General features: G+C 66.2%; 4 protein-coding genes across 4 annotated transcripts in view; 2 read left to right on the forward strand and 2 right to left on the reverse strand.

Moving 5' to 3' along the window:
- Positions 1 to 2,215: 2,215 nt before the first annotated feature.
- On the forward strand, positions 2,216 to 7,758 carry CHLNCDRAFT_55534 (hypothetical protein; the record flags this gene model as incomplete). Its single annotated transcript, XM_005842869.1, has 10 exons — positions 2,216 to 2,287; positions 2,477 to 2,612; positions 4,128 to 4,283; positions 4,441 to 4,560; positions 4,813 to 6,320; positions 6,455 to 6,708; positions 6,825 to 6,906; positions 7,042 to 7,223; positions 7,371 to 7,535; positions 7,665 to 7,758. 10 exons carry the CDS (start codon positions 2,216 to 2,218, stop codon positions 7,756 to 7,758), a joined length of 2,769 nt encoding a protein of 922 aa, XP_005842931.1.
- A 302-nt stretch (positions 7,759 to 8,060) lies between these two features.
- On the reverse strand, positions 8,061 to 8,997 carry CHLNCDRAFT_141789 (hypothetical protein; the record flags this gene model as incomplete). Its single annotated transcript, XM_005842903.1, has 3 exons — positions 8,061 to 8,187; positions 8,338 to 8,855; positions 8,986 to 8,997. The coding sequence occupies 3 exons, from the start codon at positions 8,995 to 8,997 to the stop codon at positions 8,061 to 8,063; spliced, it is 657 nt and encodes a 218-aa protein (XP_005842965.1).
- Positions 8,998 to 9,256: 259 nt separating this feature from the next.
- CHLNCDRAFT_141790 (expressed protein) lies at positions 9,257 to 11,961 on the forward strand (the record flags this gene model as incomplete). The annotated part of the gene is made up of 7 exons (XM_005842870.1): positions 9,257 to 9,298; positions 9,443 to 9,798; positions 9,934 to 10,237; positions 10,447 to 10,594; positions 10,771 to 11,423; positions 11,580 to 11,639; positions 11,794 to 11,961. The coding sequence occupies 7 exons, from the start codon at positions 9,257 to 9,259 to the stop codon at positions 11,959 to 11,961; spliced, it is 1,731 nt and encodes a 576-aa protein (XP_005842932.1).
- Positions 11,962 to 13,011: 1,050 nt separating this feature from the next.
- Positions 13,012 to 14,631, reverse strand: part of CHLNCDRAFT_59413 (hypothetical protein) — a gene marked incomplete at its 5' end in the record, with an annotated part of 3,381 nt that continues 1,761 nt past the window's right edge. The window contains 4 exons of the mRNA XM_005842904.1: positions 13,012 to 13,541; positions 13,696 to 13,919; positions 14,054 to 14,228; positions 14,386 to 14,582. Coding sequence (XP_005842966.1) covers positions 13,175 to 13,541; positions 13,696 to 13,919; positions 14,054 to 14,228; positions 14,386 to 14,582 — 963 coding nt within the window. The 3' untranslated portion in view covers positions 13,012 to 13,174. The remainder of the gene's footprint in view (positions 13,542 to 13,695; positions 13,920 to 14,053; positions 14,229 to 14,385; positions 14,583 to 14,631) is intronic.

The raw sequence follows: 14,631 nt of genomic DNA on the forward strand, positions 1-14,631 counted from the left end.
TGCTGCTGCTGCCGCTGCCACCGTGGCTGCTGCCGTCGCCCAGCACTGACAGGTGGCGCAGCAGTAGCACGGCGGGCGCGTAGTCTGCCGCTGCTGCAAACGCCGTGCGCAGGCCTTCAAAGGTGTGCCGCTCCACCGCCCCCGCCACTGCTTTCACATCGTGGCAGCTGAGGCTGACAAGGTGGCAGCCCACAGCAGTGGCGGCGGCGGCGGCAGCGGTGCGTTTGCCGCTCCCGGCGGGTCCGTGCACCAGCAGTGCCAGGCGCAGCGGCAGCCCTAACGCGGCGGGATGCAGCACAGAGGCGAGCAGCTCCGCCAGCTGGCGCCAGGCAGGCAGTAGGAGCCCCGCTGGTGGCAGCAGGGGGTGGGACGCCGCCGCGGCTGCGGCGTGGGCACCTAAAATGCTGCTGCTGCTTGCCTGCTGCATTGAGCTGCCATTGCTGCTCATTGGAGGAGCAGACGCCGCCGCCAAGTACTGTGGCAGCCCCACGGGAAGACTGCTGCTGCAGCTGCCCACCAGCTTCACAGCTGTGCTGCCTTCATCTACTGCAGCCGCTGTGCAAGGCGCGCCGACTCCTGGGGGTGCCTGCTGGTCTCCAGCCAGCACCAGCTTTGCCACCTTGAAATAGAGCAGCTCGAGAGGGGCAGCTGCTGCAGCTGCCACCACTTGTTGTGCTGCAAGTGGCTGCGGCACATCGTGCAGGTTGGGGAGCACTTGTGGTAGGAGCTGGCTGCTGTTGCCAGCGCCGCTGCTTCCCGGCGAGCGCCTGGGCACCGCCAGCACATCCCCTTCCTGCACCACCCTGCACGCCGCCAACAGCCACTGCTGCAGTGCCGCCACAGCATTATCAGAGGCCGTCGCTGAAGGCTGGCTGGCGGCAGCACCGCGTCGAGCAGCATTGTTAGAGCCAGCGGTTGCGTTGCCCTCTTGGCCGCCTCCACTGCTGCCATCTGCCGGCGCCTCCGCATCTTGGCTGACATTGCCTCCGCCGGGCAGCGACTTGGCACGTGGCTGCTGCAGCACCGCCACCGCAGGCATTCGCACGACAGAAATGTGCACCTCTGCCGCAACTGGAACTGCTGCGGCCTCGCTGCCAGGCTGGGGCAGGCGGTGCAGCTCCTGCTGACGCTCCTGCTGTTGCTGTGAGGGGCTGGAGGCGAAGCGCCGGATCAGCACTCTGTCGAGGCCGCTGTTCAGGCTGCTGCTGCTGCTGCTGTGGCCACCATTGTCATCCGTACTCTCATTGCCGCCATGCAGCAGGGGCCGCAGGTGCAGACCCAGGCCTAGGTTGTAAGCAAGGCTGGGGGCCAGGTATGCCACCCCATCCGCCATTGACGAGGTGGCGGCGCTGCTGCTGCTGCCGTTGCAGATGAACTCCGGCAGTGCCAGCAGGCGAGCCAGATGGGGCGGCACCTCTGGCCTGCCTTCATTCGTAACCACCACCATGCACCCAGAGCTCAGCTGCAATGCATCCGGCAGAAGAAGGCAGCACCAGGATAAGAGCAGCAGCGGGAAGCAGAGGACCGCAACCAACCAACCACAGGGATATTGGCTCTGCCTGCGCTGCCTCACCTTGAGCATCTGCAGCGTGCGCAGGGTTACGGCCACCTCAGACATCACATCACGTTCGTGGTGCCAGGAGCTGCCACCACTGCGGCAGGCGTTGCCTCCCCCAGGGGTGGGCTGGGCCGAGTTGCCAACCACTGCGCCATGCACCGGAACCGGTTCTGCCAGTAGGGCCGCAGGCAGGGCGCCACCGTGTCCAGTGAGGCATGGGAGGGGGCTGGGGGCTGGGCGGCCGGCAGTCTGTGCGGCAGCGGCCGCAGCGGCCGCGTGCAGGCCCGGTGGCAGCTGCGCGCCGTGCGCCACCAGCAGCCTGAGCCGCCGGGCGGCTTGGGGACTCAAAATCAGGGGGTCCGCCATGCTTCAGGCCCGCCCGGCAACTTCAGGTGGCAACCCGGCCGGGTGTGTTGCGGAAGGGCCGCCAAGGCCCCTTCATGGGCAACTTCTGATTATAAACGGAATTACTGTTCGACGCAGCCCCAGAGGGGCCGAATTCTTGAGAAACTCTTTGCATTCGCCACGGTGGCGTTGCTCCGCCTCCGCAGGTGATCAGGCCTGCCATCCGGGCTGCTGGCACCTGCTCTGCATCTGGCCCGCCTCAGCAGCGGCTGCAGAGCCAGAGAAGCACTCCTCACCAGCAGGGGCGCTGCAATGCAGCAGCCTACAGAAGGATACGGCAGGGACAGAGAACGGGGCAACACTGGGTACAGGCCCAGGGGCAGGGTGAGTGCGGTGCTGCTCAGCAGGGCTTGCCGTGTGCCGTCAACCCGTTCGATCAGCGCGCCCAGCCGGTCCAAGAGGGCCTGGAGTGGGAGATTGCCGCGCACTGGCGATCAGCGGTGGCCCATGAGCGCTGGCAGCGTGAGGCGTTAGCCACCATCTCACATCCTCACCTCTCATGCTTGTGTGCAGGGGGACGGCGAGCAGGTGTACAGAGGAGGCGGCAGGGGAGACCGCGAGCCCCAGCAGGCAGGCTTTGGCAGCGGCTACGCCGGAGGCAGGGCGGGGCGGGGAGGCGGAGGCGGCAATGGCCGCGAGCAACATGCAAGTGCGAGCAGGCGCGAGGGCCCACGTGTGCCCCATCCGCCCCGCATTGGGGCTGGGGGCAGGGCACAGGAGCAGCAGCAGCCGCACGTGCTGAAGCAGCTAGGCCCGTCCCGTGGCGCCCAGGCGTCTCTGCCGCAGGAAGCAGAGGCCAGCAGCAGTGCAGGAGGGCAGCCTGCGCCTGCAGCCTGGAAGCAGCACGAAGGAGCGGCAACCAGTGCCGCAGCTGCCAACGGGGCGACTGCCCCAGCAGCAGCAGCAACAGCGGGGCCAGCAGCAGCGCCAGCCGGGCCTCGACCATCCTGGGCCTCCCTGTTGCAGAGTAAGCCGCAGCGAAGCGCCGCTGCACCAACAACCAGCAAACCTCCTGCCACTGCAGCCCCACAGGATGCAGCAGCACCAGCAACACCAGCGGCAGCGGCAGGCGGAGCTGCCACAAAGCAGGCAGGGCCTGCCCCTGAATCGCCTGCCCCAGCGACAGCAGAGCAGCAGCAGAAGGCAGCGCCACCCATGCCGCAGTCGCCAATAGCAGCACCAGTGCCTGCACCGGCGTCTGAGGATACCGGTGAGAGTGCAGCCACGGCAGAAGCAAGACCCCCCGCGCCAGTCAACCAAGACGTCGCTGCGCCCTTGCAGTCTGCACCGACTGCTTCTGCCGCTGCACAGCAGCAGCATCCGGCGCCTGCAGCTCTTGCAAGAGCGCAGCCAGCAGCAGCAGCAGCAGCAGCACCGTCTCCGCCCAAGCCAGCCCTGAGTGTGTCGCCCAGCAAGCTTGCTGCCCCTGGCGCCAAGCCCTCGTTTGCTGAAATGTTGATGAAGAAGAAGCAGCCGCAGCAACAAGAGCAGCAACCATGGCAGCCTCCAGCAGCAACTGCAGCAGAGGAGCCGGCCACCGGCATCAGCACTGCGAGCGCCGCTGCCCCGCGAGAGCAGGCTCCCATTGCAGCTCCTTCTGCAGCAGGCGCAGCAGCACCGCCAGCAGCATCGGCGACAGACGCGCAGCCAATGGCCCCGGCGGAAAGTGAGTCGCAGCCTGGTGCTGCCGCACCAGCAGCTGGACACCCTGCTGTGCAGCTGGAGCAGCAGCCGTCGCCTCCGCCGCCTGCCCAGCGGCAGCCGGAAGAGCAGCAGCGCGTGCAGCAGGAACAGCCACCAGCTGCACCAGCTGCACCACCTCCCTCCGCTGCTAGCCCAGAGGCACAGACAGCAGCAGTGGCAGCAGTGGAAGGCAGTTCGCCACCGCATCAACGGCCTGCGGCTCCCCTGGTGCCAATGCCAGGCATGCCATTGCCTGGGCCTGGGCCAATGCCGCCAGGGCCGTTCTTCATGCCCCCACCAGGCGCCATGCCGCCTCCAATGATGGGCGAGGGTGCAGGTGGGTCTGGGGAGGCTTTGCCACGATTCAGGCACAGACAGCACCACCGCATACCATTTGCTGTGCTCCTGTGTGCTCCCGACAGACAGCTTCCGCTGCTCAGGCGCTCAAGCGCGCGCTTCACTTGCCCCACCCCGCTTGCAGGCCCGCACTTCATGGCACCGCACCCAGGCATGCCACCGCACCCGCTGGCGGGCGGGCCCCACCCTCCCCCTCTGCCTCACATGGACCTTGGCATGCCGCCGCCTCCGGGGGTGATGCCGATGCCGCACCACCCCCCCCACCCCTCGTGGGGCCGAGGTGCGCGGCAATGGAGTTGGGTTTAGTGCGTGTTTGGTGCGAGGAAGCCAGGGAGAGCATGCACCCTTCTGCCTGCCTCACCGACTGATAGCAGTGTGTCCATGGAGCCTGCAGTGCCTGCCCACACCTTGCGGTTGTGTGTCCTGCCGTGCTGCAGGGGTACCGGTGCACCCCTACCACATGCCCCCGCCGGTGCACCACCCTGCAGCGCCGCTGCCCGGCCACCCGGTTGTGCACCCAGCGGGAGTGCTGCCCCACATGCAGCCGCATGCCCCCGGTGCGCCACCGCCGATTTGGGGCCACCATGCCCCGCCGATGCACCCACCACAGCGGCAGTTTGGCCAGGGTGTGCCTGTGTCGCCACGCAGCATGCCTGCGCCGGTGCTGGGCGCGCGGCAGGGCTCAGCTGGGAGTGTGGCATCTGGCGGCAGCGCCAGCCCACTGAACCCCCACTCTGCAGTGTTTACACCCTCGGGCAGGGCAGAGGTGTCCTCACCCTCGCTGCCTGCTGCTCACTCACCAGTCGCAGCATCGGCAGCATCAGCAGAGCTGCCGCAGCAGCCGCTGCCCGCGGGGCTTGTGCCAGAGGTTGTTGGCAGCAGCAGCGGCAGCAGCAGCGGCGATGTGGGTGCAGGCGAGAAGCTGCAGCAGCTTAACATTCAGGAGCAGTCGTCGCCCCAGCAGCCCGCAGCAGCACCTGCTTCTGCCTCTGAAGCGCCGCCTGTGGCGGCTGCAGTAGCAGCAGCAGAGGGTGCCCCCATGCAGCAGCAGCAGCCATCTGTAGAGGTGCCTGCTGGAATAGCCCCGGTGCAAGTCGTGGCCACTGCTCTAGAACCCGAGGGGCCTGTGCAGCCACCAGCCGCTCAGCCCGCAGCAGCAGTTGAGCAGCAGCAGCAGCAGCCACCCACTTTGGCAGAGCAAGTGCAGGGAGCAGAAGGAGCAGTGGCACCCGCTCTGCCAGATGGGACGGCAAACGCAGCAGCGGGAGCCGATGCAGTGCCCGAGCCGGCAGCAGCAGCGGCAAGTGTGGCCCCGCCTGCAGCGCAGGCTCCTGCTGCCCCTAAGTCGTGGGCCGCGCTGGCTGCAAGCCAGGCCGCCCCCGTCAGCACGCAGTTCCGCCCGCACACCACCCCGCAGCGAGCGCCCGGCCACACGCCACCGCCTAGCCTGCAGCAGCAGCAGCGGCAGCAGCAGCAGCACCCGCACCCCCACGCTCACCCGCACGCAGCGCATGCCGGCCGGGGGGGCAGGGGGCACTATGGCGGCCGCGAGGGTCCGCACAGCGGCAGGAGCAGGGGCCGGCATGGCCACAGCGGCAGCAGGGACGGCCGCGATTTCCTGGCCCCCCACCATCAGCAGCCCGTCATGATTAGCAGCCAGGCCAATGGCGGCAGCCCCAGGGCCACGAGGTCTGCAGCATCTGCCGCCTCTGCGCCCACGGCAATAACAGCGGCAGCCGCGCCAGCTGTTGCCAGCCAGCTGCCAGAGGCGATGAGGCCGCCCAGCGCCGGCACAGACGCTGCTGCCGCTGCCGCTGCGGCGGCGGCGGTGGCGCGCGTGGAGCCCCGTGGCCTGTTCAACCCTGGCAACCTGTGCTTCATGAACAGCATCCTGCAGGCGCTGCTGGGCAGCAGCCGCTTCTGCCAGCTGCTGGCCGCGCTGCGGAAGGCGGCGCCGGAGCTGGATGCGGCCGCCACGCCCACGCTGGCTGCGCTGGCTGAGCTGGCGGCTGAGTTCAAGCCCGTGGAGGCGCCGCGGGAGCGCCAGGGCGGCGGCGCTGCAGCAGAGGATGGGCAGCAGCAGGGGGTGGGCGCGGCGGCGGCGGGCGCCGCTAAGGCTGCCGGCCTGCTGATGCTGGGCGACAGGCCGCTCATGCCAGGCATGCTCATGGAGGTGGTGAACAGCTTCCGCCCGCATGGCTGCGGCGCCGGCGGCGGCGCCACCAGCACCTGCAGCATCGTGCTGGGGCCTGGCAAGTCCAACGGCAGCACTGGCCCCATGTCGCTGCAGGCAAGCCCTTGCGCTACAATCGCTGCTGTGCTGCCATGCCCCTCCCGTTGTCGTGTCGCCCCTGGCCCTCTTCTGCTGCGGCCCTGCACCCATCGCCGCTCCCGGCACCCACCTTGCCGCCCCGCTGCCTCTGCCTTCCTGCCCGGCCGCCTGCCGTGCAGCCTCGGTGGGAGCAGGAGGATGCTCACGACTTTTTGGAGTACCTGGTCGACCGCATGCACCAGGAGTGGGCGCGCCTGTCGGGCGGCGGCGCCGCGCTGTCTGCCACGGCGGCGTCCGCCGCCGCCAACGCGGCCAAGGCGGCTGAGGAGGACGAGTGGCTGACGCGCAGTGGGCGGCGCACCACCAAGCGCCAGCCGCTCAAGACCGACAGTGAGACTACTGTGTCGGGCCTGTTCCGTGGCACGACGCTCAGGTGGGCATCATTGTGGCGGTTGTGGGATGTGTGGCGGGGCTGGGCAGCTGCATTCGCACACGTCGCAAGCTGCCGTGGTGTTCAACTGCTGCGCTGCGCTGCCTGCCCTGCTGCAGCACCGTCACCTGCCAGGGCCACCCGCCCTCGGAGACGCCGCAGCCCTTTGTGTCTCTCTCGCTCCACATCCTGCCCGACAGTGTGAGTGGCTGTGCACCTCCTGCAACCCGTCCCCGCACCTGGCTGCTCCCTGCTGCCCTGGTTCCTGCTCCTGCCCCTCCCCACCATGGCGGTTGCATCGCTCACCTGCCTTGCTGCCTGCCTCGCTGCCTGCAGGTGAAGTCTGTGGATGATGCCCTGGACCTGCTGACCGCCACCGAGAGCATCAGCGGCTACAAGCCCCAGGACACCTCTGCGCCCACTGAGGCCACCAAGGTTGTGCGCCTGCAGCGCCTGCCGCCGCTGCTCGTCCTCTTCCTCATGCGCTTCGACCCCGCCAACCTACACCAGAAGATCAGGTGGGTGCCGGGGTGAGGCGCCCGTGTGGGGAACAAGCTGCTGCTCGTTGCTGGCAGGCACAGCTGGCATTCATGTGCGGTGTGCACAGCAGGCAGGCAGAGCGCCCTCCCCGACCGTCGGTCTTCCCATCTCTCTCTGTGCCGCAGCAAGCCGGTGGCCTTCCCGCCGCGGCTGAAGATGAACCGCACCTGGCTGGCGTCCGACAGCGGGGAGCGCGGGGCCGAGTATGATCTGGTGTCCACCGTCACTCACCACGGCAAGACCATCGGCAGCGGCCACTACACCGCCGACGTGCGGCAGCCGTGTGGCGCGTGAGTCGCGCGGCGGAAATATCCCACGGGCGCTGCCACGGGCATGCTGGTGGTCTGGGCTGCTCGAGATGCATTGCAGCAAGCTTGGGCGGTTGCTTGAAGCCCCGCCCCCCCGGCTCTCTGCTGCAGGTGGCTGCACTTTGACGATGACAGAGTGGACAAGGTGTCTCAGCAGCAGGTGCTCACCTCGCGCCCATACCTGCTGTTCTACCAGCGCGTGTAGCGGGCACCGGCAGCAGCAGCAGCAGCAGCACAGCAACCAGGAGCTGCACTTCTCTCCATGCGCTAACAACTTCTCTTTTGCTTGATCTGGGTCGTTACAGCTCTCTGCCTCTCGCACCTCTCTTGCACACAACATCGGTACCACGCTTGCACCAGCCTTTAAACACAACTCTTGTAGTTGCTTTGCAAGAGCGTTGCTATGCTTCCAGCACCAGGCATGACAACGAGCCTACCGAAATAGTAGCACCGGAAGACGAATCCCCATTTTAACCAGGTAACCGCCGGCGTCAGGCGTCGGGGCTCTCAATCTGGGTCGTCTCCCAGCCGCCCCCGCCCGCGCTCCACACGAAGCAGCCAGGATGTGTCCCCCAGCAATGTGCTGACGGGGTCGCCGTGTGGCACCAGCCGCCGCAGTTCCGCCAGCACCTCGCTGCATCCCAGGAGTCGGCAGCGTAGGAGGTGGATACCAGGTGCACGGCGTCAGGAGTAACCGACGGCGACAAAGGGCTCGCAAGGGTTTGCTGTGGTCCTGCCTGCTGGCACTTGCGTACAGGCAGGTCCTTGCCTCTGCCCCGCGCACCTGACTAGCTGGGCATCCAGAAACTGGGGCTGCTGCTGCACCAGGCCGTCAATCTCCGCGCCGTCGCCAAGCAGCTGCCTCAGGCGCGCCAGGTCGGCCTGGATGGCGGCCACGTCCCGCAGCAGCAGCAGCTCCGGCTCCGCCGCCGCCAGAGCCGAGATGTCGGCCCCCGGCATGAGCTGGCGCAGCTGGAGCAGGCGGGCGACCAGGGCTGCCGGATCGCGCAGCAGTTCCGCCAGCGTGCTGGGTTTGATGTAGGCGCAGCGCACCGCCACCTGCGGCAGCAGCACCGACAGCTCGTCCAGCCGGCGCTCCACCTCCTCCGTTGCGAGGTTGAGCTGGTACCCCGCCACGATGCGCACCAAGCGGGCCTGGTTTTCTTCTGTCCACTGCGTGTCCCGCTCTTTCAAGTCAAATGTCAGGGTCCAGGGGGCCTGCGTCCTGCTGCCCGCTGCTCTGTGTCCGCCGCCGCCACCCGCCTCGCCGGCGTCGGCACCTGTCCCAGCGGCCGCTATGCTCTGGAGAGGACGAAGGGACAGTCGCCTATGTGTCTGCCAGACGCAGGGGGGCGCCACGGATACGGGAGCTCTGCAGAATGGACAGGCTGGGCGTGGCCCTCGGCCGCTCAGCGAGGAGCAGAGCATCGACATCGGGAACCATCTGCAAGCAATGGATCGTGATCGCTTCCCCGATCAAGTGGGTCATTGGAGGCAAAACTACAGTGCCCGCTGGCAACCGATTAGAAAAATTGAAGGACTGCAGGCTGCAGCCGGCTGCTTGTCACCGGTCGCCTGCCTCTTCTTGAGGAGTGGGAACTATCGGCTTTGCACCCGCTGTGTGCCCCAGTGCTGTCGGCGGTGGCTCGAGAGGACCGCAGCAGCTCGAGCTCGATTAGGATTGATGATGGAGTCCTGAAACGATGGATGGGGCGCAGGGGGTGGTCACAGACGCGGCCTGCCAAGTGCGTCATGCCGCCCCTTCCGCGCCTTCCGCCGGTCCTTTCCCGCCAGTCCCTGCATCACCCACGGTGATGCTGCCATCGGCGTGCACCCCGCCTCACCCGTCCCTTCAATTTACCCTGTTGTCTGTTGCTGCCACGGCGCAGGTGTGTGGCGACACGGGCGGCGCGACACGGCTGGTCCTGTGCGAAAACGCCGCCCGCGGCTGCCTGGGCGGCATTCACCTTTATTGCTGCATCCCGCTGCGGGCAGAGCCATGGGCAGATGCATGGTACTGCTCCGAGTGCAGCCAGGTGCTGGCAGAGGTGGCAACACGCGAAAAGCGGCAGGCAGCGCAGCGCGCCGCCAAGCGCGTCGCTGCCGCCGAAGTGCGCCGGAAGGAGCGCCAGGACAGGAAGCAGCGGCGGCAGGAGGAGGCTGAGCAGCGGCGCCGACAGCAACAGAATGCACAGCAGCAGCAGCGTCAGCAGCAGCCAGCGGCTGGCGGCGGGCGTGCAGCCGGGTATGGGCCGCCACTAGGCCGTCCTGCGACTCCCGTCGGCACAGTGGTGGCAGCAGCAGCGGCAGGCCGCCCTACTGCCGGCAGCGGCAGGCTTGTAGGGGCAGGCGGCGGGGCAGTGGTGCCTGCTCGCGCCAGTCTCCCCGCTCGGCAGCAGCTGGTGCGGCAACAGAGGCCGCCAGCATCGGTCGGCGGCACGCCTGTGGCCCGGACCGACACACTGACGATGCTGTTTGAGAGCTTGAAGGGGGACGAGGAGGCTGCCAAGCGGCGAGCCCAGGAGATGGGGCGCGTGGTGGATGGCACCAGCCGCCGCCTCTCAAGCATCATCACCGAGAGCGACGAGGCGATCCGGCTGCTGCATGAGCGGCACTCCCTGAAGTGCTGCACGCTTGCGGGCCTGAAAGGGGTGTTCCCGCTGCAGCTGCCGCTGGCGCACCAGGTGGGGTGCACGCAGCAGCACCAGGCTGCCTGCCTGTACCTGGGCCGCCAGCCGGGCAGACAGCCAGCAGCAAGTACTTTGCCCACAGTTGGCTGGCTGCCCTGTTCAAGTTCCCTGTCCTGGTGGCAGCGCTGAGCGGCGCGGCAGGTGCGCCTGCCTTTCCCCATCGCGTTTGGTCCCCTTCAGCCAACTGCGTCCTGTGCCTGCAGAGGGGCAGCTTTGCGGCAAGCCTGCTGTGCTACGGCATCCCAGGCAATCTGCATAGCGGCGCGGCAGCGCAACGGCTTGAGCCTCTGGCGGCGGCCACGAGCGCGGGGCGGCAGCCCCCCGCATGCCTCATGTGGATGGATGAGCTCGGTGGGTTGAAGGCATGGCTGATGGCTTGGCTCTATGTCGAGCCCGTGTCATTGTGTGGAGCACCAAGGCTTTTAGCCCAGCCAGACAGCCAGACATCGCAGGCAGCTGCAGCGTGCCATCGTGATGCAAGTGGCTGAGCCGCCTGGCCACGCGTGTGCCGCATGCCATGGGTGCAGGCATCCACCAGGATCGGGCTTGGCAGCAGGCCAGCATGCTGCTGGTGCTGGGCCAGGCCCCGCCCTCCCAGCAGGAGGCCATGGCCCAGCAGTGGATGGCGCTGTGGGAGATGCTGCGGCGGGACCGGCAGGCCATCCACATCCCCATCCCCGCTGTGGCTGCTGGTGGTGGTGGCAGGGAGGGCGATGGTGGCGCCGCCACGCAAGAGGGCCTTGAGCTGTTCCTGGTGCCGAACCTGCTGGACCCAGCCAGCATGACGCTGTTTGGCTTGCTGGCAGTACCCATCCCTTTGGAGCGCCCAGATGCCGCCGCTGCACGCGCGCCGGGCCGCGGCATTCTGCACCGCACCTCAGCAGCCGCCCTGGTGCCAACGACGGCGGCAAGCGGGCCGGCAGCAGCGGCAGGGCAGGATGCCAGGCGGCTGCCCCTGGCATGGGCAGACGCGGGGCAAGATGACAAGCCGGGCGCAGAAAGCGCTGCGGCGCTGGAGCTGGGGCTGGGAGCGCACTATGCCACGCCGCGCCGGCGGGCTGTGCAGGTTTCTCGGCCAGCCCGCCTGCCCTCCATCCGCACCTTCGTGGATGACACAGGCGCCCCAAAGCCGCTGGAGGGGCTGCGCGTGGCGCTGGTGGGCTTTACCAAGCACCATGAGGTTTGTGGGCATGCGGGTGCCTTTGAGGGGTGTGGTAAAGAGCGGCGGTGTGATTGAAACCCCTGCCCATGTGAGAAGTCGCACGGGGAGGGACCTGGCAACCCGTGTGACTGTGTGCCTGGTTGACCCCCTGCCCGCACTTGAGCTGGCCTGCAGATGACTGCAAAGATTCTGGAGGAATTGCGTGGGCTGGGAGCCAGCACCTACACCAACCAAGTGTGCTCAATCTGCTGCTGCTGGCGCTGCTGCTAATGTTCAGTTGTTGGGCGCCGGGATTGGCCTGCCTAAACAGATGCAGCAGCCGATCTTTTTCGAGAGGCTCTTTCACGAACGGTCAACGCTGTAGCTTTGTTGACCACATGACCTGCAGGTGACAGTGGCCGATGTCTTAATGCTGCATCCAACCCTGATACGAGTTCCTGGCTTGGAGCGCTGCTCAGACGTGCTGCCGCTGGGCCTGGCGCACCTGCTGGCCAGCTCGTCTGTGCACGCATTCCACGACAGCAGCTTCCTGGTGCTACGTGAAATGATTCAGTGAGTTCCTGTATGAGAATGCGTGGTGGTGGGGCGTGTGAGTGGGACTAGAGGGTGGGGCTTGTGCAGCGGCTGGCAGGGACAGCTAGGCAATCCGGCTTGCCAAGCGTTAATGTGCCAACCCACATTCCTGCCATTGTTGCCTTTTCCTTGCAGTCGGCGGCGGCCGCTACAAGGCTCAGAGTGGCTGGTGCCACAACTATCCCACACGGTGGCGTTTCCGGCTGGGATCCTGGTGGTGCTGGACGCACCCACCTTGCAGCAGATGGAGCCGGCGCAGCTAACACAGGTGCGCGAAGCAATGCTGCTGGTTGCTGTATTGGCGAGCCGAGCCTCTTTGCTATGTTGGCGCGGTGCCAGCCTGTGACATTGATAGCGGCTGGTGGCTGCTGCAGGTACTCTCGGAGGTGCAGCGGTTGGCGGCGGCATCCACGGTGCCTCGCTGCCTCTGGCACGTTGTGGCGACGCCCGCTGACCTTGCTGTGCTCAAGGGAGCAGCAGAAGCGGGACGTACGCCAGCGGCCGAAAACTGGCAGATATGGCAGCACTGGCAGCAGCAGCAAAGCCGCATCGCTCGGCCACTGACAAATGAAGAACTGAGCTTCAGCAGCAACCCGGGTAAGGAAGGTTGTGGGTGGGGATGATGCAGGCCAGTGCTGGGTGAGCACAGCAGACTCAGGTGGCAGTGGGTGCAGGCGCCTGCATTTGGCGTTTGGCAGATCCACCCTGACAGCATCAGCGAGCGAAACGCCTCCTTGGTGACCAAGGTCTCTTGTTGTTGTGCAGGAGACCCACCGCCGGTGGTGAAGCATGCCGTGAAGAGTGCCAAGGTGCATATGGGCCGTTGCCGGCTGGTGTACTTATCCACCATGCACGAAGGTGAGGACCGGTGCAAGGCTGGTTCTGGTGGGCAGCCGTAGGTAGCTGGGCCGTGACTGCTTGCTGGAAATGCATCTCCAAATCGCATGATGACCCTGACCCTACACTGGCCTGCAGAGACGCTGCGGCAGGCAGAAACGCAAAATACCATCCTGTCTGGCAGCGTGCAACACTTGATAGAATTCTTGCAGAGCAGGTAGCCGGCAGCAACAACATGAACAATAAAAGCTAAGTGCAACCAGCAAATGAGCGCTCACAATTATTCCAAACAAATTGGTTGCAAAACAATTAAAAGTCAATATCACAGTGCTGATGAATGAAGGCATGGTGGAGATCAGTCACGAAGGTAGCTGAAAGCACTGATGCATCTCAGGTGCAATGGTCGAGGCTGCTGGGCGTAGGCGCCGCTGCTCTGCCACCCATTGCATCCAGGCGCCCCAATTCGGGTCGTGCTGCAGAGTGGCTTGGTTGCCCAATACTATGAGACCGCGCCGCGCCCGCGTGATGGCCACATTAAGGCGCCGCTCATCCGAGAGGAACCCCACCCTGCCAGCTGGATTGCTGCGAACTGTTGAGAATATAACCACGTCGGATTCCCGGCCTTGGTAGCCATCCACCGTCGATACGGTGATCTGGCAGCGATCGGCTGCCCCCTCTGGCAGCTCTGCCCGGCTCAGCAGTGAAGTAAGCAGCCGCACCTGGCCGCTGCAAGTAAAGGCACGTGGGGAGGCGGCCAGGGCTATGAAAGTGGAAACAACGCAAGGGGGCAGGCTATGAGCTGGGGTGCCTCTCTCTCCTCTCTCGCCAGGATGGCAGCTGGCCAGGCAGCTGGCCAGGCAGGGGCCGGTGGGGCACTCACTTGTATGGCGACAGCAGGACAATGGATTGCACACTGTCATCCTCCTGCAACACTCGCTGCAGTGCTTTCATGGCCACTTCTGCCTCCTCAGAGTTGCTGTAGGAAGCGCCGCTGCTGTCGCCACTGCCGCCTCGCCGGTTGTTGCCAGCCAAAGCTTGCTGCTCGCTGCCCTCTGCTATGTTGATGAAGAGCACTGGGCACGCAGGATTGGTCCACGGCACGCCCTGCATGAGAAGGGGATAGGGTGAGAGGCAGGTGGTTGAGGGTTGAGAAGTGCGGGGCGGGGGTGAGAAGGCATACCCTGCAGAACCAGCGACGCTGGTCAGCCATCCAGGATGTAGCACTGACTGCCCCTCACCCTCACGGGCGGCCTGTCCTGCTGCGTTACGCCTGACTGCACGCGGCCAGAATAGAAGTGACGTGAAGGGAACTCCGAAATTGCGGGGTGCATCCTGTACTGCACCTCCAGCAGCCGGCTGGACACCCCGCCCTCGAGCAAGCGAGTGAACAAAGGCACGTCAAGGTGGTACATCCTGCGTGCACGTCAGTTCTGGGTAAGTTTTGGGGGTAATGAACCAGGTGATCACCTGGTGATCTCACGAGGTGACCCCAGGTGACCCCAGCCTCAACACAGCAGCAGCCAGCCAGATCTCTGCCGAGCTGCATGCCTCGGTTAGAGCCACCACTCACTCTTTAGCACGCTCAGAAACAACGGTTGGCGGCAGCTGTCTCTGATCTCCTGCCATCACCACGCACTGGGCGCCCTTCACTAGTGGCACCAGGCTCGATGGCTCAGTGGCCTGCGCACACTCGTCCAGCACAACGATGCGGAAGCACTGCGCCTCCAGCCTGGCATCCCCAGCGCCATTGCAGGTGGCCACAACCACCTGAGGCGGGGGGGGGGGGGGGGGGGGGGAAAAGGGGGGGAAATTTATC

Source organism: Chlorella variabilis, assembly GCF_000147415.1.
Source record: "Chlorella variabilis unplaced genomic scaffold CHLNCscaffold_38, whole genome shotgun sequence".
Classification (NCBI taxonomy): domain Eukaryota; kingdom Viridiplantae; phylum Chlorophyta; class Trebouxiophyceae; order Chlorellales; family Chlorellaceae; genus Chlorella; species Chlorella variabilis.